At 38.2% G+C, this 20,231-nt stretch overlaps 4 protein-coding genes, 3 non-coding genes and 1 pseudogene across 7 annotated transcripts; 1 reads left to right on the forward strand and 7 right to left on the reverse strand.

The window, feature by feature from the left end:
* Positions 1-3,631: 3,631 nt before the first annotated feature.
* LOC145497002 (galanin receptor 2a-like) lies at positions 3,632-4,726 on the reverse strand. The gene has a single exon (XM_081476812.1). It carries the CDS (start codon positions 4,724-4,726, stop codon positions 3,632-3,634), a length of 1,095 nt encoding a protein of 364 aa, XP_081332938.1.
* Positions 4,727-5,559: 833 nt separating this feature from the next.
* Positions 5,560-5,632, reverse strand: Trnaa-ggc (transfer RNA alanine (anticodon GGC)). The gene has a single exon. It is a non-coding gene; the product is annotated as a tRNA-Ala (tRNA).
* A 520-nt stretch (positions 5,633-6,152) lies between these two features.
* On the reverse strand, positions 6,153-7,247 carry LOC145497086 (galanin receptor 2a-like). Its single transcript, XM_081476916.1, has one exon. The coding sequence runs from the start codon at positions 7,245-7,247 to the stop codon at positions 6,153-6,155; it is 1,095 nt and encodes a 364-aa protein (XP_081333042.1).
* An 833-nt stretch (positions 7,248-8,080) lies between these two features.
* On the reverse strand, positions 8,081-8,153 carry Trnaa-ggc (transfer RNA alanine (anticodon GGC)). The gene has a single exon. It is a non-coding gene; the product is annotated as a tRNA-Ala (tRNA).
* A 520-nt stretch (positions 8,154-8,673) lies between these two features.
* Positions 8,674-9,768, reverse strand: LOC145497180 (galanin receptor 2a-like). The gene has a single exon (XM_081477023.1). The coding sequence runs from the start codon at positions 9,766-9,768 to the stop codon at positions 8,674-8,676; it is 1,095 nt and encodes a 364-aa protein (XP_081333149.1).
* Positions 9,769-11,581: 1,813 nt separating this feature from the next.
* Positions 11,582-11,654, reverse strand: Trnaa-ggc (transfer RNA alanine (anticodon GGC)). Its single transcript has one exon. It is a non-coding gene; the product is annotated as a tRNA-Ala (tRNA).
* A 520-nt stretch (positions 11,655-12,174) lies between these two features.
* LOC145497272 (galanin receptor 2a-like) lies at positions 12,175-13,035 on the reverse strand. Its single transcript, XM_081477127.1, has one exon. It carries the CDS (start codon positions 13,033-13,035, stop codon positions 12,175-12,177), a length of 861 nt encoding a protein of 286 aa, XP_081333253.1.
* A 3,496-nt stretch (positions 13,036-16,531) lies between these two features.
* On the forward strand, positions 16,532-18,336 carry LOC145484420 (uncharacterized; annotated as a pseudogene).
* The last annotated feature ends 1,895 nt before the right edge of the window (positions 18,337-20,231 follow it).

Raw genomic sequence — 20,231 nt, forward strand, 5'->3', positions numbered from 1 at the left:
CTGCACAACACAAATGAACAGCTACATGGATTAACAAAACTAACAACGTTTTTTTGCTGACCATGAGTTAACTCTTTAGAGCCTTTTCATGCATGAAAAAAGCCACTTTAAAACTGCCTTATAACGAAACTTTTGAAAAACATTACTTGCTCAATAAGTACAATTAAGACCGCAGAAAAAAAAAAACACGAACTGGAGTATATTTACTCTAAATACTACAACAAAGCGTATATCAGTTTTAAATGAATTTAACACGAATACGACTTCTTGTCAGAGCTCCAAAAATCAATGTACAGTTACTCGGCTAGGGTTAGAAGGTTATAAGTAATGGTAATAGGACTGAGTGGAGTCCAATTCGGTCGGTTATCATAAGAGTGATAACAAAATCGGACGACCGCGCAACGGGAGTCCGTTTTGTTTATCACGAGTATGACTACAGACCGAACTGGACGACACGAAGTCTTATTACCAATTAATCATAAAAATAACAATTTCCGAGAGAAGAAGAATAGCCAAGTTATGAAAGAAAGGGAAAATTTGCATTAAAATACCTACAAAGGAGATGTAAACGGCGCCACCGCGCCTCTTACCGGCAATTAGGCGCCAAAAACACGAAAGCAAGCGCGCGCATGCACGCACGTAACTACAACTTTGAATGTGATTGGTTGATTTAAACTACAACTTTGAATGTGATTGGCTTATTGAACTGTCCGATAACAAACTGTCCAATAACATTTTGGCAAGTGAATTAGTGGAAAATAGGAGTTTTTTAAGCCAATCACAATCACAGAAATTGTAATTTTTATGATTAAGCTAGTCATTTAAACTATTCATTTATCACTTACATGACAGAATGTAAAACTAGTAAATTAAAAACCAAGAGATCTAGAATCCTAATCTCTTGTGATAATACATAAGGGAAAGTAAAAGTACATTTCGCAAATGATTCACAGAACACAGGAACATGACTCAATCTTCTTGAACTTCAACCTACAAACAATGTTTCTCGTTGAAAAGCAAGTTAAGCCTATCTTATACAAAGAGACCAAACACCGAAAGAGATTCAACCAAATGACCAAACGAACTTTGGCTATTTCCTTTTGTTTAATTCAAATTTTAGAGCCGTTATTTTAACTTGCATTATAGGGGATCTTTGTTTACAATATTTGCCTCAATAGCATAAGTAATTCAGTTAGTGATCAAGCTACAAAAATATCGGCTCTGAAAATTGAAAGGGCAGAGCACAATTAACTGTCCTAAGGATTTTGAGCACAATATATTGAATACTTTTTGCGCGACGCGGATTTAAAAACTAAAATATTTACAAAGGTAGAATGCATGAACTCATTAGCGCTTTCGCCACCCAGATATTGTCCAATTCCTCCTTGAATGTCACACCCAGTGCCAGAAATTTCACCAATTTGGTTTTATTTACACTTTGTGGGACTACTTGTGCGAAAATGTCTTGAGCAAAACACCTGGCATACCAGTCAAGCAGTTTACGTTACGTGGCCACTCACTGTAAGTTTCCTTGCTCTAACTTTTGATATTCCCTCTCGAATTTGTTCATGCTCTGTAGTGCTAGGTTCCAGCACAACTCGTAGATTTCCCCATATCCATTTTTTGCAACTGAAACCCGCAGCTCTTACGCGCAAAGAGCATGGGGACGATTTAGAACACTCGGTGACGTCACGCGTCCGAATGATGATGTCAGAGGTTAACAGGATGCAAACGCCTAGCTACTAGTTTGGAAACAAGGCTATTTGCTTCCAGCCTCTTCACCTTGAATTCACGTTATTCATCGCGTATAAACACCGTTTTAACAGAATTTATGTGAAAAATGATAACAGAAAACACTTTTCCGAAGTGAACAAATTTGGTTATATTTTTATTACAATCAAGCCAGTTTTACATCGCTATAGTTGACCTAAAAGCGTACCCGGAACATGCTGATTTGCCTATAAAAACAAATTAAGAAGGAAGGTGGAAACTGTACAATTAAGTGAAATTCAAGAAGAATTTTTACGTTTTACGATTGGTATAATGAAAAGGTAAATAACCTACAATGCAAAGATTTTAAATCATAGGAAATCGCCATGAAAACAAGATTACACTAAATAACTTGGTAATGATCTATTTGAGAAACTCAAAACGAGATTCAAACTTCATTTTATAAAAAACCAACAAAACAGGACAAATGACAAATGGAGACAAATAAAAGTGCAAGGTTTATTTATTCAGATTTAAGCATTATAGAAAAAAATCCTAATTATGCTGGAGTTGTAATGAATGCAACAATATGAAACAAATGAGTTCGATTCATACAGTTGTTGGAATCCCAGTCCTGAGTTTTTCCTTCAACCGCTCTATATCGCAACGAAGAGAGCACTGAAACAAGTCATTGCAAGAAGTATTTCACAGTACTGCCAGAGGGTCGATTTTATTTCTTCCGTTTGGTTCATGCGGCCCGGAGTTGGACGTTTAAGTTGGACGTTTAGTGGGACGTTTTAAACGATGTTATTGGCAACTCTATTTAGACCTGAAGAAATCAGATAATTTAGGATTAGAAAGGTTGAATAGAAATAACGGATTTTTTAAGGTGTTAGGACTAGCCAACGCAACAAGTACTTAACGAAGCGTTAAAAATGTGAGGAGTGTAGCAATCAAATAGTTCGTAAAATTAAAAAAGGAAATTACTTCTTTTCACTCCGACAGTTCAGGCGGCAATTATCCTATTGTGATTATAAATACTAACCTCTCTTGAAATCGTTATTACATGTTGTTTCAGTTTTCCTAAAAATAATTTTTCCAATTCTGTGCTACATTGTAATTTTTTTTAAGTTTAACCAACGTAATCATAAAAGTTACAATTTCCTCGATTTTGATTGGTTTAAAAAACTCCTATTTTCCACTAATTCACTTGCCAAGTTGTTATCGGACAGTTTGTTATCGGACAGTTCAATAGGCCAATCACATTCAAAGTTGTAGTTTAAACCAACCAGTCACATTCAAAGTTGTAGTTACGTGCGTGCGTGCACTTGCTTTTGTGTTTTTTGGCGCCTAATTGCCGGTAGGAGGCGCGATGGCCTGATGTTTACATCTCCCTTGTAGGTATTTTAATGCAAATTTTCCCTTTCTTTCATAACTTGGCTTTTCTTCTTTTCTCGGAAATTATAATTTTTATGATTAATTGGTAATAAGACTTCGTCTCGCCCAGTTCGGTTCTGTTTGTTTATTGCAATATGTTTCCTCGGCTTTGTGTTATTCTAATTAAAATTAAAATTCCCAGACAATGAAAATACGGCTGGAAACTCCCAGATATGCCACAGATTATCTCAAATAGATTATCTACGCAGTCGTAAAACGATAAATAATTTTAGCTTTACCAATTGTACTGCCAAAGATTGTCAATGTTTCTTTAAATTCACATTTACTGTTCACATAGTTTATTCAAATAATGTCAACACAGTTTATTATGTGTCAAAAGTGCACTGAATTCGCTAACAAGGAAACTGAAAAAAGAAATAAAACTGAACGGAAAAGATTTTACAGCGAAAAAAAGTTGGTAGACGCTGATTTGCTTTCATAAGCTCTGTGTTCAGTGTAACAATACAAAAGCTCGTCAGGTGCTTTAGTTTGTAAGGTTCGTTCGTTTCCTGCTGGAAACATGAATTTTTGGGACCCGAGGGCCTATACTTTGTGTACGTTTTTTAAAACCGCATTTTGCTCTTTTCATTCCCAAAAAGATGTTCTTTATCTCGCCTCTAAAGCTTCCATTATAATAGCCAAATATCAGAGGATTTAAAACTGAACTCGCTAATGACAATGCTTCAAATGTTGCCTCCAGTACAAACATCAATGGACCGTTGTCGAGTTCGGCCACTTCCTCTTCTTCGTTCTCAACCTTTTTAAAGGCGTCTTCTTCAAAATAAAAAACCTCCATGGTTTTCATAACAAGCTCGGGTCCCCACGTAACAAGATATGTAAGGACAATTACCACCATCATCTTTACAGCTAACATCTTGGTCTTCGCCGTCTGTTTGTTTATAGTCTTGCTACGAGCGCGACTCCATAAAACACTCACAACTTTACCGTACACGACTGCCATAAAAACCAAGGGAATTACAAATGAAAACAAAAGAAACACAGACCACGAAATACGTGAAGGCAGGCCAGGCATATCGTAGCAGCTTGAAATTTTTTCCAAGGTTTCGTCGTCCACTCCAACTTCACTTGTTATGCTGTACAAAAATGGAGCTGAACACAGTAGACTGTAAGTCCATGACAATGCAATTACGTTTCGACTATGTTTCCAAGTGACTGTTCGAGCTCTAAAGGGATGAACAATATGAATGTAACGATCAAAGGCAAGTCCGGCCAGGACAGCAAATGTAACCGCCAAAGTGGCATATCTACAAAACTCTCCAATTTTACACGCGAAATCGCTCGTGGCAATAAGCTGGTCTTCTAGTAGATCTGGAACGGCCAAAATCCGAAATATAATGTCTGTAATGGCTAAATTTAGTAAATGAAAGTTGGCAAAGCTCCTCAAGTACTTTTTCTTACGTACCAGTATCCAACAAATCATGGCACTTTCGAAAATTCCACAAATTATCAAAAACCCAACGATTGCAAAACGTGCACGAGAGATGTTGTCAGGACTGGATCCGAATTCGAAATCGTCGAAATCAGGAAGATTTTCGTCGTCTGTGGAGTTCCAATCCATGATTAATTAGGCTTCCTTTTCAATCACCGTAGAAACGCTTGCTTCAAGATACAACTTTCCAAACGTATTATCTACACCAATATACACGGTGCACTGAAAGTCTACGAAAATTGTTTTGAAATATTAAAAAGAAAATTCTGCTTGGAGATCTTTCAAATGGGACAGAAGCTTTTGTAAAAGGCAAAATGTGGTTTGGTTTTTCAACGGGAATCGTTTTAACCAGCTGCTTGGTAAAAAGGTGTATTCCACGAGTAATAGAGGCAACTGTAGATGGCTTGACTTTCCAATTCCAGCTTGACATTTGACGAAAACAGTGAAACTACTGATGAAAATTGGGCGACGTTTCGACCTTCAACGTCATCTTCAAGTGAAATTAGCATATATATAACATATATAAATTTAAAACGTGGGAATGCTAAAAGTGATAATACTGAAGCAATAACAGAAAAATGACAATGACGCTTGCTTTTGTGTTTTTTGGCGCCTAATTGCCGGTAGGAGGCGCGATGGCCTGATGTTTAGATCTCTTTTGTAGGTATTTTAATGCAAATTTTCCCTTTCTTTCATAACTTGACTTTTCTTCTTTTTTCGAAAATTATAATTTTTATGATTAATTGGTAATAAGACTTCGTGTCGCCCAATTCGGTTCTGATTGTTTATTGCAATATGTTTCCTCGGCTTTGTGTTATTCTAATTAAAATTAAAATTGATGTGAAGTTTATATGAAATAATTCATATATGAACTGCGGTTGTAGATGAAAGTGAAGAATGATCATCGCAGTTAATTTTCCAATTTAAGCAATTGGAAAGAAGAAGCCTGAAAAAAAAAATCAGGGCTTCAACGGGGTTCGAACCCGTGACCTCCGCGATGCCGGTGCGATGCTCTACCAACTGAACTATGAAGCCACACATTGGGAGCGAGGTCAATTAGTCGAGCTCATATCTTCCCGTGAGGAGTGAAATAATGTGAAGTTTATATGAAATAATTCATATATGAACTGCGGTTGTAGATGAAAGTGAAGAATGATCATCGCAGTTAATTTTCCATTTTAAGCAATTGGAAAGAAGAAAAATTAATTCCCAGACAATGATAATACGGTTGGAAACTCCCAGATATGCCACAGATTATCTCAAATAGATTATCTACGCAGTCGTAAAACGATAAATAATTTTAGCTTTACTAATTGTACTGCCAAAGATTGTCAATGTTTCTTTAAATTCACATTTACTGTTCACATAGTGTATTCAAATAATGTCAACACAGTTTATTATGTGTCAAAAGTGCACTGAATCCGCTAACAAGGAAACTGAAAAAAGAAATAAAACTGAACGGAAAAGATTTTACAGCGAAAAAAAGTTGGTAGACGCTGATTTGCTTTCATAAGCTCTGTGTTCAGTGTAACAATACAAAAGCTCGTCAGGTGCTTTAGTTTGTAAGGTTCGTTCGTTTCCTGCTGGAAACATGAATTTTTGGGACCCGAGGGCCTATACTTTGTGTACGTTTTTTAAAACCGCATTTTGCTCTTTTCATTCCCAAAAAGATGTTCTTTATCTCGCCTCTAAAGCTTCCATTATAATAGCCAAATATCAGAGGATTTAAAACTGAACTCGCTAATGACAATGCTTCAAATGTTGCCTCCAGTACAAACATCAATGGACCGTTGTCGAGTTCGGCCACTTCCTCTTCTTCGTTCTCAACCTTTTTAAAGGCGTCTTCTTCAAAATAAAAAACCTCCATGGTTTTCATAACAAGCTCGGGTCCCCACGTAACAAGATATGTAAGGACAATTACCACCATCATCTTTACAGCTAACATCTTGGTCTTCGCCGTCTGTTTGTTTATAGTCTTGCTACGAGCGCGACTCCATAAAACACTCACAACTTTACCGTACACGACTGCCATAAAAACCAAGGGAATTACAAATGAAAACAAAAGAAACACAGACCACGAAATACGTGAAGGCAGGCCAGGCATATCGTAGCAGCTTGAAATTTTTTCCAAGGTTTCGTCGTCCACTCCAACTTCACTTGTTATGCTGTACAAAAATGGAGCTGAACACAGTAGACTGTAAGTCCATGACAATGCAATTACGTTTCGACTATGTTTCCAAGTGACTGTTCGAGCTCTAAAGGGATGAACAATATGAATGTAACGATCAAAGGCAAGTCCGGCCAGGACAGCAAATGTAACCGCCAAAGTGGCATATCTACAAAACTCTCCAATTTTACACGCGAAATCGCTCGTGGCAATAAGCTGGTCTTTTAGCAGATCTGGAACGGCCAAAATCCGAAATATAATGTCTGTAATGGCTAAATTTAGTAAATGAAAGTTGGCAAAGCTCCTCAAGTACTTTTTCTTACGTACCAGTATCCAACAAATCATGGCACTTTCGAAAATTCCACAAATTATCAAAAACCCAACGATTGCAAAACGTGCACGAGAGATGTTGTCAGGACTGGATCCGAATTCGAAATCGTCGAAATCAGGAAGATTTTCGTCGTCTGTGGAGTTCCAATCCATGATTAATTAGGCTTCCTTTTCAATCACCGTAGAAACGCTTGCTTCAAGATACAACTTTCCAAACGTATTATCTACACCAATATACACGGTGCACTGAAAGTCTACGAAAATTGTTTTGAAATATTAAAAAGAAAATTCTGCTTGGAGATCTTTCAAATGGGACAGAAGCTTTTGTAAAAGGCAAAATGTGGTTTGGTTTTTCAACGGGAATCGTTTTAACCAGCTGCTTGGTAAAAAGGTGTATTCCACGAGTAATAGAGGCAACTGTAGATGGCTTGACTTTCCAATTCCAGCTTGACATTTGACGAAAACAGTGAAACTACTGATGAAAATTGGGCGACGTTTCGACCTTCAACGTCATCTTCAAGTGAAATTAGCATATATATAACATATATAAATTTAAAACGTGGGAATGCTAAAAGTGATAATACTGAAGCAATAACAGAAAAATGACAATGACGCTTGCTTTTGTGTTTTTTGGCGCCTAATTGCCGGTAGGAGGCGCGATGGCCTGATGTTTAGATCTCTTTTGTAGGTATTTTAATGCAAATTTTCCCTTTCTTTCATAACTTGACTTTTCTTCTTTTCTCGAAAATTATAATTTTTATGATTAATTGGTAATAAGACTTCGTGTCGCCCAATTCGGTTCTGATTGTTTATTGCAATATGTTTCCTCGGCTTTGTGTTATTCTAATTAAAATTAAAATTGATGTGAAGTTTATATGAAATAATTCATATATGAACTGCGGTTGTAGATGAAAGTGAAGAATGATCATCGCAGTTAATTTTCCAATTTAAGCAATTGGAAAGAAGAAGCCTGAAAAAAAAAATCAGGGCTTCAACGGGGTTCGAACCCGTGACCTCCGCGATGCCGGTGCGATGCTCTACCAACTGAACTATGAAGCCACACATTGGGAGCGAGGTCAATTAGTCGAGCTCATATCTTCCCGTGAGGAGTGAAATAATGTGAAGTTTATATGAAATAATTCATATATGAACTGCGGTTGTAGATGAAAGTGAAGAATGATCATCGCAGTTAATTTTCCATTTTAAGCAATTGGAAAGAAGAAAAATTAATTCCCAGACAATGATAATACGGTTGGAAACTCCCAGATATGCCACAGATTATCTCAAATAGATTATCTACGCAGTCGTAAAACGATAAATAATTTTAGCTTTACTAATTGTACTGCCAAAGATTGTCAATGTTTCTTTAAATTCACATTTACTGTTCACATAGTGTATTCAAATAATGTCAACACAGTTTATTATGTGTCAAAAGTGCACTGAATCCGCTAACAAGGAAACTGAAAAAAGAAATAAAACTGAACGGAAAAGATTTTACAGCGAAAAAAAGTTGGTAGACGCTGATTTGCTTTCATAAGCTCTGTGTTCAGTGTAACAATACAAAAGCTCGTCAGGTGCTTTAGTTTGTAAGGTTCGTTCGTTTCCTGCTGGAAACATGAATTTTTGGGACCCGAGGGCCTATACTTTGTGTACGTTTTTTAAAACCGCATTTTGCTCTTTTCATTCCCAAAAAGATGTTCTTTATCTCGCCTCTAAAGCTTCCATTATAATAGCCAAATATCAGAGGATTTAAAACTGAACTCGCTAATGACAATGCTTCAAATGTTGCCTCCAGTACAAACATCAATGGACCGTTGTCGAGTTCGGCCACTTCCTCTTCTTCGTTCTCAACCTTTTTAAAGGCGTCTTCTTCAAAATAAAAAACCTCCATGGTTTTCATAACAAGCTCGGGTCCCCACGTAACAAGATATGTAAGGACAATTACCACCATCATCTTTACAGCTAACATCTTGGTCTTCGCCGTCTGTTTGTTTATAGTCTTGCTACGAGCGCGACTCCATAAAACACTCACAACTTTACCGTACACGACTGCCATAAAAACCAAGGGAATTACAAATGAAAACAAAAGAAACACAGACCACGAAATACGTGAAGGCAGGCCAGGCATATCGTAGCAGCTTGAAATTTTTTCCAAGGTTTCGTCGTCCACTCCAACTTCACTTGTTATGCTGTACAAAAATGGAGCTGAACACAGTAGACTGTAAGTCCATGACAATGCAATTACGTTTCGACTATGTTTCCAAGTGACTGTTCGAGCTCTAAAGGGATGAACAATATGAATGTAACGATCAAAGGCAAGTCCGGCCAGGACAGCAAATGTAACCGCCAAAGTGGCATATCTACAAAACTCTCCAATTTTACACGCGAAATCGCTCGTGGCAATAAGCTGGTCTTTTAGCAGATCTGGAACGGCCAAAATCCGAAATATAATGTCTGTAATGGCTAAATTTAGTAAATGAAAGTTGGCAAAGCTCCTCAAGTACTTTTTCTTACGTACCAGTATCCAACAAATCATGGCACTTTCGAAAATTCCACAAATTATCAAAAACCCAACGATTGCAAAACGTGCACGAGAGATGTTGTCAGGACTGGATCCGAATTCGAAATCGTCGAAATCAGGAAGATTTTCGTCGTCTGTGGAGTTCCAATCCATGATTAATTAGGCTTCCTTTTCAATCACCGTAGAAACGCTTGCTTCAAGATACAACTTTCCAAACGTATTATCTACACCAATATACACGGTGCACTGAAAGTCTACGAAAATTGTTTTGAAATATTAAAAAGAAAATTCTGCTTGGAGATTGTTATGAGAGAATTCGCCGTTCCACAGACAATTCTTTATTATTTGGAAAATTATAGGAAAAAACCGTCCGTAGCCTCTTTTCAGTTAACAGCTAGAGATCTTAAGTTTTGTTCTTCATTGTACTTTGCCGATTCTTTGTATACCTGAGCGTGTGCAACGCTGTTTCACTAACTTTCATTTAGAAGACAAGTAGTTCGTTATCGGGTCATTTGAGTTTCTTTTTATTATTGAAATATACCTTCCGTTCCCTCAGAAACTAGCCAGCTGAACTACTTTTCACTAACGAAGTTTTATTAGTTTTCTCGGAAGTTAGCCAGCTGAACTACTTTTCACTAATGGAGTTTTAATGCTTTCTATTCATAGGATAATTTTTCCTTGCTGTCGGTAACACCAATTCACCAATTCATATTTAAGCATCTCGCTTTTAATTTCCTAAGTTTGTTCTATCTTAATCTCAGCCTGTGTAATTTTAATTAATTAATTTTAATTTTGGAAGCCTCGTGGTGTTGATTAGAATTCGCTATCTTAATTATGTACTTTCCGCTCGTATTGTATACTTGAAGTTACATTAGCATATTGTAAACACTTGACGTGTAAAGGATGATATATAAGCAAGTACGTTTGTAAAGCATTTTCGATTACATCGATTACATCGATTACATCGGCTACATCGTTACGATTCTACAGCGGCTACTCCGCCGAGTATGTCAATTTCACCCTCGACGTTAGAGTGCAGAATAAACTACTGTTGGACCAAGTTATGTCTCTTCCTTGACGTCCGTAGTGAAGACCATTGAAGTAGATCCTCGTGTACCAGGAAATCGTGACGAATTTCCGTTCCCGCAGCAAAGCAGTGCTCTCCAGAGTTAGATTCCCCCAGTTGTCAGTTCAAGTGTCCGTTCAGTCCGAAATTTACAGTGTTGCAGGAAAAACTTATCGTCACAGTGGCTTACCGAGAAAACTTATCGTCACAAGATCTTTCAAATGGGACAGAAGCTTTTGTAAAAGGCAAAATGTGGTTTGGTTTTTCAACGGGAATCGTTTTAACCAGCTGCTTGGTAAAAAGGTGTATTCCACGAGTAATAGAGGCAACTGTAGATGGCTTGACTTTCCAATTCCAGCTTGACATTTGACGAAAACAGTGAAACTACTGATGAAAATTGGGCGACGTTTCGACCTTCAACGTCATCTTCAAGTGAAATTAGCATATATATATAACATATATAAATTTAAAACGTGGGAATGCTAAAAGTGATAATACTGAAGCAATAACAGAAAAATGACAATGACGCTTGCTTTTGTGTTTTTTGGCGCCTAATTGCCGGTAGGAGGCGCGATGGCCTGATGTTTAGATCTCTTTTGTAGGTATTTTAATGCAAATTTTCCCTTTCTTTCATAACTTGACTTTTCTTCTTTTCTCGAAAATTATAATTTTTATGATTAATTGGTAATAAGACTTCGTGTCGCCCAATTCGGTTCTGATTGTTTATTGCAATATGTTTCCTCGGCTTTGTGTTATTCTAATTAAAATTAAAATTGATGTGAAGTTTATATGAAATAATTCATATATGAACTGCGGTTGTAGATGAAAGTGAAGAATGATCATCGCAGTTAATTTTCCAATTTAAGCAATTGGAAAGAAGAAGCCTGAAAAAAAAAATCAGGGCTTCAACGGGGTTCGAACCCGTGACCTCCGCGATGCCGGTGCGATGCTCTACCAACTGAGCTATGAAGCCACACATTGGGAGCGAGGTCAATTAGTCGAGCTCATATCTTCCCGTGAGGAGTGAAATGATGTGAAGTTTATATGAAATAATTCATATATGAACTGCGGTTGTAGATGAAAGTGAAGAATGATCATCGCAGTTAATTTTCCATTTTAAGCAATTGGAAAGAAGAAAAATTAATTCCCAGACAATGATAATACGGTTGGAAACTCCCAGATATGCCACAGATTATCTCAAATAGATTATCTACGCAGTCGTAAAACGATAAATAATTTTAGCTTTACTAATTGTACTGCCAAAGATTGTCAATGTTTCTTTAAATTCACATTTACTGTTCACATAGTTTATTCAAATAATGTCAACACAGTTTATTATGTGTCAAAAGTGCACTGAATTCGCTAACAAGGAAACTGAAAAAAGAAATAAAACTGAACGGAAAAGATTTTACAGCGAAAAAAAGTTGGTAGACGCTGATTTGCTTTCATAAGCTCTGTGTTCAGTGTAACAATACAAAAGCTCGTCAGGTGCTTTAGTTTGTAAGGTTCGTTCGTTTCCTGCTGGAAACATGAATTTTTGGGACCCGAGGGCCTATACTTTGTGTACGTTTTTTAAAACCGCATTTTGCTCTTTTCATTCCCAAAAAGATGTTCTTTATCTCGCCTCTAAGGCTTCCATTATAATAGCCAAATATCAGAGGATTTAAAACTGAACTCGCTAATGACAATGCTTCAAATGTTGCCTCCAGTACAAACATCAATGGACCGTTGTCGAGTTCGGCCACTTCCTCTTCTTCGTTCTCAACCTTTTTAAAGGCGTCTTCTTCAAAATAAAAAACCTTCATGGTTTTCATAACAAGCTCAGGTCCCCACGTAACAAGATATGTAAGGACAATTACCACCATCATCTTTACAGCTAACATCTTGGTCTTCGCCGTCTGTTTGTTTATCATCTTTCTACGAGCGCGACTCCATAAAACACTCACAACTTTACCGTACACGACTGCCATAAAAACCAAGGGAACTACAAATGAAAACAAAAGAAACACAGACCACGAAATACGTGAAGGCGGGCCAGGCATATCGTAGCAGCTTGAAATTTTTTCCAAGGTTTCGTCGTCCACTCCAACTTCACTTGTTATGCTGTACAAAAATGGAGCTGAACACAGTAGACTGTAAGTCCATGACAATGCAATTACGTTTCGACTATGTTTCCAAGTGACTGTTCCAGCTCTCAAAGGATGAACAATATGAATGTAACGATCAAAGGCAAGTCCGGCCAGGACAGCAAATGTAACCGCCAAAGTGGCATATCTACAAAACTCTCCAATTTTACACGCGAAATCGCTCGTGGCAATAAGCTGGTCTTTTAGCAGATCTGGGGGACCGTTCATTTTTTATGAGGGAGGGGGGGCTGGTGGGATTTGGGAAGTACCATTTAAAAATCGCATGACCCCCCCCCCCTCCCTCAGCTTACCAATTTTTTCACATAGCCCCCCCTTACGGCGGTCGTTTTTTGGGATGACCCCCCCTCCAAAAAAAAGAATTGAACAAAAAATATTTAGATTTCAACTTTTTTAATATTTCTCTATTATCCCCCTACTTCACGTTATTGTGCTCACTATGAAGACAATATTTACGATCTCTATACGACAGAGAGCTGTTGTTTAAAAAACAAATCAAAAGAAAGAGAAGTCAATTTCGGATCTCCTAGTTATGGCTCACCCTGAGCGTGTGGCATTTGGCCTCTCATTGGCATCTTCCTCATCTGAATTGATGAATGCAAGAATGACGTCACTTGAGTCATCTTCTCCCCCAGAGTCAATGGCATCACTGTCATACTCATCATTGTCACTTTCATCCCTTTCACTGCTGTCAGCACTTGTCCTGTTGTCATTTTATGTCAATGTCCTGGCATTTCTCAGTGTTGGTTGGCCAGCTCTGAGAGGACTCTTCTGCTACAAGCATGAATGTCTTACAATTGCCTTTACTTTCTCACTCTTGCTGCTTCAGCCCGTGGTGGTTTGAGTACTTGTTTAGTTCTGGAACACGTAGCTTTTTAAGTTTGGTTAGATCTTCGCACAACTCAGTCCAAGGATAGTCCTCCTCCCTACTTAACTTTGCCTATTCTTCTGCTCTCTTTTTCCTTTTAAATTCCAGCACTTCAAGATGCTGAAGATAATCCACCACAAACTTCGATTTGACAATAAACTTATCTGCAAATAGAGCAACGCTCTCTGGGTCAGATAAAACCAGCCTGCCACTTCCATGCTCTTTCTTCTTTATATTGTTAATCCAATCGGGGAAAGAGCGCATTACTACATGAGCATCATGAAAGAGACTCATTCCAAAATGCGCAATAATGGCGAAAGCGACGAGTCATTTAAGAAAAGGTTTACAGCTGAACAATCCAGGCAGTTTGACATCTTACAAGCAAAAGAAGCAATCTTTCTAAGTGCGGATGGCTGTTCAGAAAGGGCGACTGAGTTTTCCATGCAAGGGTACCAGTTGAAGCCCAGTGATGGAAGAAAACTGAACTTCTCCATCAAAGAGCACAGAGCAATGGTGGAAAAGTTGAATGTCATATTGAAAGATGTAAAGGAACACGATTCCACACTCTTTCAGTCCAATGGGCTTGCTTTAAAGCAGGACGAAGAATTTGCCTACAGATTTAATGTAAAACAGATCAAATGTACAGAAACTAAGTTGACGAAGGTCACGCAGGACATGGAAGCACTAGAAAATAAGAAGAACAATTATAACAGCATATTCAAAGGCATACTCAAACAGCACATCAACATAAGGAGAAGGAAAAAAGAAAACCGCAGAAAGTCAAATGAAAGAAAGAGGAAGCGGACTGAAAACAACGTCCAACGAGTTTATGGAATCTGTGTTGGAAACCCGCTAGGAAATGATCTTCCACAATGCCTTGTGTACCCTCCTAGAACGGCCGTCCCGGAAGAGTGTCTTAAAGTTGAGGATGTTGCCACGTCGATACTTAGAAGAGATGGGCCATACATCGCACCGCTCTTGGAAGGAACTTATTTGACCAATGCTGCAAGAAGCAGAATCACCACCAACCTTGAGCGGGAAGTTAGAGATTATGTTTACACCTTCATGTACCCTGAAGAGTACACTCTGACGGAAAGCATTGCTGCTTCTTGCAGCATTGGTGAAAGAGACTCCCATAGCAGCACAAGCGGCGACGAAGAACTCGACGACAGCGGAGATGAAGATGAGTGCCAGTGAAAGTTGCATTCGAAAATAACAGTGTTAAATACTTCTTTTCAGTAGCTACAAATGCTTTTTGTCGCCAAACGTTTTTTTAAAGCAGAAGGAAAGTTTGTAATAAATTTGTATCCTGCCTTCTATGTTTATTCTGTAGCAATTTTTTTTGATATTCAAACATTATCCCATTTTAAAGTTTTACTAAAATATTTCACGTGACCCCCCCTTTTTCCCTTATTTTTTTGGGATGGCCCCCCCTCGAAAGCCATTTTTTTTCGCATGGGCCCCCCCCCCCAAATCCCACCAGCCCCCCCCCCCCCCTACCTTACAAAAAATGAACGGTCCCTGGAACGGCCAAAATCCGAAATATAATGTCTGTAATGGCTAAATTGAGTAAATGAAAGTTGGCAAAGTTCCTCAAGTACTTTTTCTTACGTACCAGTATCCAACAAATCATGGCATTTTCGAAAATTCCACAAATTATCAAAAACCCAACGATTGCAAAACGTGCACGAGAGATGTTGTCAGGAGTGGATCCGAATTCTTCAAATAAACTGTACTCATCGTCGAAATCAGGAACATTTTCGTCGTCTGTGAAGTTCCAATCCATGATTAATCAGGCTTCCTTTTCAATCACCGTAGAAACACTTGCTTCAAGATACAACTTTCCAAACGTATTATCTACACCAGTATACACGGTGCACTGAAAGTCTACGAAAACTGTTTTCAAATATTAAAAAGAAAATTCTGCTTGGAAATCTTTCAAATGGGACAGAAGCTTTTGTAAAAGGCAAAATGTGGTTTGTTTTTTCAACGGGAATCGTTTTAACCAGCTGCCTGGTAAAAAGGTGTATTGCACGAGTAATAGAGGCGACTGTAGATAGCTTGACTTTCCAATGTCAGCTTGACATAAGACGAAAACAGTGAAACTACGGATGAAATTTGAGCGACGTTTCGACCTTCAACGCCATCTTCAAGTGAAATTAGCATATATATAACATATAAATTTAAAACATGGGAACACTAAAAGTGATAATACTAAGCAATAACAGAAAAATGACAAACAATAGCTCTAAAATGATCAAAGGACTTCATGAAGACAAAGGGATATGTTAAAAGTTTAATTTCACGCCCACTTTGAAGTGCTATATGGAGATTCATGATAATTTTACGAGATAAGCGCCTAAACTTCAGTTTGTAACTTTACTTGCCAAAGACGAGTCCAGCGTTTTCGTTGCACTTTGCAAATGCCATACAAGTAGGAAAACAAAACAAGAAAATTTAAGCCGAACACATATAGTGATCTCACTAAAAAAGTTAACGTTAAAAAGCAACGACGTTTCGACCGTTCGACGGTCATTTTTAACTTGAAAAGTAAAATTTTTGCATTCGCCCAAATATATACAATCCATTATAAGATTGCTAATGAGACACTGACTAAAACTCTGAAATAAGTACATAGAAACAATACAAGAAATAATTAAGTAAATAGCTTCACGCCGATCGAGTCACTCTGTCTGTTCAATTTTGGTTGAAGTTTACGAATAAAAAGCATTTCAAAAATCAAACAGTCGAGTTAACCCTGACATTCTTTCACAATCCTGAAATTGCTTCCAATGGTCTCTGGATCCTTTCTGTGTTCATCCTTGACGTTCCGGGGTGGGGGGGGGGGGGGGGCACTGCCATATATGGGCTATATAGGTATGTGCCGCTGTGAAGGGTATGGTTTTCAAGCAGTTGACTCTAGGATAGGGTATATAAATCAGCGCGTTTGGGTCTAGAAAAGGCTATCATTTTTCACAAAACTGACTAGTTGGTTGAAGATTTTATCTAGACTAAGGAAAGCAGGAATTTCCACTCAAAAATATAAAGAAATCAAATCGGCAAGTTTAAATTTACTCAAATCAGCCTCAACAGTGTCGATAGATGGGGGAACTTGGGGAGTTTACTCCAGGATAGGGTAGCAAAATTCAGCTGATCTAGCTCTGGTATAGGGTAAGGGTTCCAGAGTCCCAGCGGCACATCCCCACCCAGAAATTCCCAAAGTAACCCCCCTGGCCTTAACGTGGTTGCCGATTGTCGATCGCTTATGTTCCTCCGCACGTTGATGTAGGTGTCGACTCGTGAAGCCGACATGGTCTGCATCGCGCAGACCACACTTCTAATAATAAACGTTTTGTTGATTCACAATTGTTCCTGTGGTTTGAATTGTCCTTTGATCAGTTGTGACTTGTGTAAACAGGCTGCACAACGGGATCAATCTTTCGACTGAGATCACCGAGTTGGTGTCTTACCGCATTCGCCGATTTCTGGTCTTGGAACGGTGAGACAATTCTGATGGAGCATCTTGTTCATCGGATACTTGTTGTTTAAAACACATTCTCAGTAACTTTCACTTCAATAAAATGTCTGATGGTGTTCTCTACGAGGGTTACGACACCCTCAGCAAAATGCCCGATGTTTCATCTGCCTCTGAATTCTTGTTAACACTGAATGAAATCCACCCCTCACTCAGCTTCACAATGGAACTCGAAGACAACGGAAAGCTTCCCTTTCTTGGAATGGTGATTATCAGAAATGGTCCCTGATTAGATACGAAGGTCTACGTGAAACCGACCGATACTGGGCTTTTACTGCATTACCAAAGCCATGTTGACGTAAGGTATAAACATTCTCTACTGAAGACAATGTTAAACCGTGCGTTCAAACTCTCCTCGAATTGCGGTTCTTCCATCAACAATGTGAACGTCATAAAATGGTTTTTGCTCGCCTGCATTTTCCCAAAACCCACGCAGAGAACACCACCAGACATTTTATTGAAATGAAAGTTACTGAGAATGTGTGTTTTAAACAACAAGTATGCGATGAACAAGATGCTCCCATCAGAATTGTCTTACCGTTCAAAGACCAGAAATCGGCGAATGCGGTAAGACGCCAACTCGGTGATCTCAGCCGAAAGATTGATGCCGTTGTCCAGCCTGTTTACACAAGTCAGAAGATCAAAGGACAATTCAGACCAAAGGAACATAAACCTCTAATTGTGAATCAACAAAACGCTGTTTATTATTAAAAGTGTGGTCTGTGCGATGCAGACTATGTCGGCTTCACGAGTCGACACCTACATCAACGTGTAGACGAACATAAGGGTTGTGTCCTGGTGTACCGTTACACAGCGGGAATAACCATTGTACTTCTTTCTTTACGAGCCTTTGTTTAGCTGTTGAACATTGTTGGGTCTTTTGTATCGGTTCTTGTGAACCGGTACACGAGGACAGAACCAACATAAGTGATCAACAATCGCGGCAATCACGTAAAGGATGAGCACGGAAAGGATCCAGAGACCATTGGAAGCAATTCCAGGATTTTGCCAAAAAAAAATCTCAGAGTTAACTCGACTATTTGATTTTTGAAATGCTTTTTATTCGTAAACTTCAACCAAAATTGAACAGACAGAGGGACTCGATCCGCGCGAAGCCACTTACTTAATTATTTCTTGTATTGTTTTCATATAAGTATTTTAGAGCTTTAAGTCAGGATCTCATTAGCATTCTTATAATCGATTGTATATATTTGGGCGCATGCAAAAATTTTACTTTTCAACTTAAAAATGACCGTCGAACGGTCGAAACGTCGTTGCTTTTTAACGTTAACTTTTTTTAGTGAAATCCGTTTCTAAAAATTTGTTGATTCGAACATAATAGTGAAGCATGTTAATTAAGAAATAGAAAACATGTACCGTGTTTCTATTTAAACAATAGAGTGTTTCTTGCGAGGAACTGTCGGTTGATAGTTGCCCCGCGGAAATTTGATGTTCTTAAAACAAATATTTGCCCGAGAAGCGAAACTTCGAGGTCAAATATGCTAGTTTTAAGAACATCAAATTTCCAAGGGACAACTGTCAGACCGATAGTAAGTTCCGAGACATAAACACTTTACTGTCTTTATTGTTCACCACTAAATTTTCTTCCGCGCGCCAGTTCAAAAATAACATTGAAGTATTTTCAACTTTTTTAGATGAACGCGGTCAAAGCCAAATGAAAAATTTAAAAAGGAAAGTAAACAAAACCCACTTGATACAATTTCAATTGTTTATTTTTTTTATAAAATCGCTTGTTTACAGAAAATTTTTCACGGACGAGTACTATCCATCCGGGTGTTTTCCCTGGACGGGCACCATGGGATGATGGTGTCTCTCCGCGAATAAACACTATCGCGTAACGTGATCAATTTAAACCAATAAGAATCGGAGAAAATTGAGTGGTGAACTATAACGAGTTATAGAAACACGAGTGGAAGTTTGGGAGAACGAGAAATGCTGCGGGAACACGAGCCGTAGGCGAGTGTTTCCACAGCTTTTTCGAGTTCTCCCAAACTTTCACGAGTGTTTCGATAACTCGATAGAAACACGGAGAAAATGTTTCCTATTTCTTTTAGAAAACACCGCGACGAGAAAAAAAAGGAAAACAACTTGTTAACTGTGATTATCAAAATGTAAATTCTCTCTGCACGCGCCATCATTACGTCAACAGCTCGTGCTAGTTCTGTGTTTCTATTTAACAATTAGATTATGAGCTCAAGATTCCTATCACCTCATAGGAATCGATAGCGAATAATCTAATTGTTTTAGTAGAATTCTTACTAAAATTCACTACAAATAACGGTTTCCAGTTATTTCTAGACGTATTTATTAAACTTTGCGCCTGAAAAAGATCGCTCGGATTGAATTGTCATTTAAAATTGAAGTTGTGTGCGCGCGCTTCAGTTTTTTCGATTATTTCAACCTTTTTAAAAGTCAAGAAACCGTAAATGTCCTTCGTTTCGACTTCTCACGTGACGTAGCTCCTTTAATTACCATTTGCATCAAAATTGTCCTCCAAATCTTTGGAAAACGAAAAAAACGTCGATTTTTCGAAGACGACCTCCAGCCACTGCACACTAATGGCTGATAGTGTGCAATGACTCAACCAATCAGATTGCAGCATTTGCTTCAGTGTTCAGGTGGAATTCTACTAAAACTCGATAGAAACGCGGTGCATGTTTTCTATTTCTTAAATGCTAATCAAAACAAAAGAGATAAGTTATATAATTCTGATGTGATGTGAATGTGAGTTTCCTGAAATGTAGTAAAAAAAAAATTCAGCCAAGTATCTTAAATTTATCGAAAAGCAAAACTTTATAACCTGGGATAAATCTGGGAAAGAAAAGTTTTTAGGAACACCGAAAAATCTTGAAAATTATCCAAGGAAAAGCGAACCACCATCGGTACGTTATTTCAAACCAGGACTGTAGCTATAGCAACAGGCAGAAGCATATCACCTAGTCTAGGTGATATGCTTCTGTAACAGGCGAACCGAGGCACTAG

The sequence above is a fragment of the Orbicella franksi genome, chromosome 1, assembly GCF_964199315.1.
Source record: "Orbicella franksi chromosome 1, jaOrbFran1.1, whole genome shotgun sequence".
Taxonomy (NCBI): Eukaryota; Metazoa; Cnidaria; class Anthozoa; order Scleractinia; family Merulinidae; genus Orbicella; species Orbicella franksi.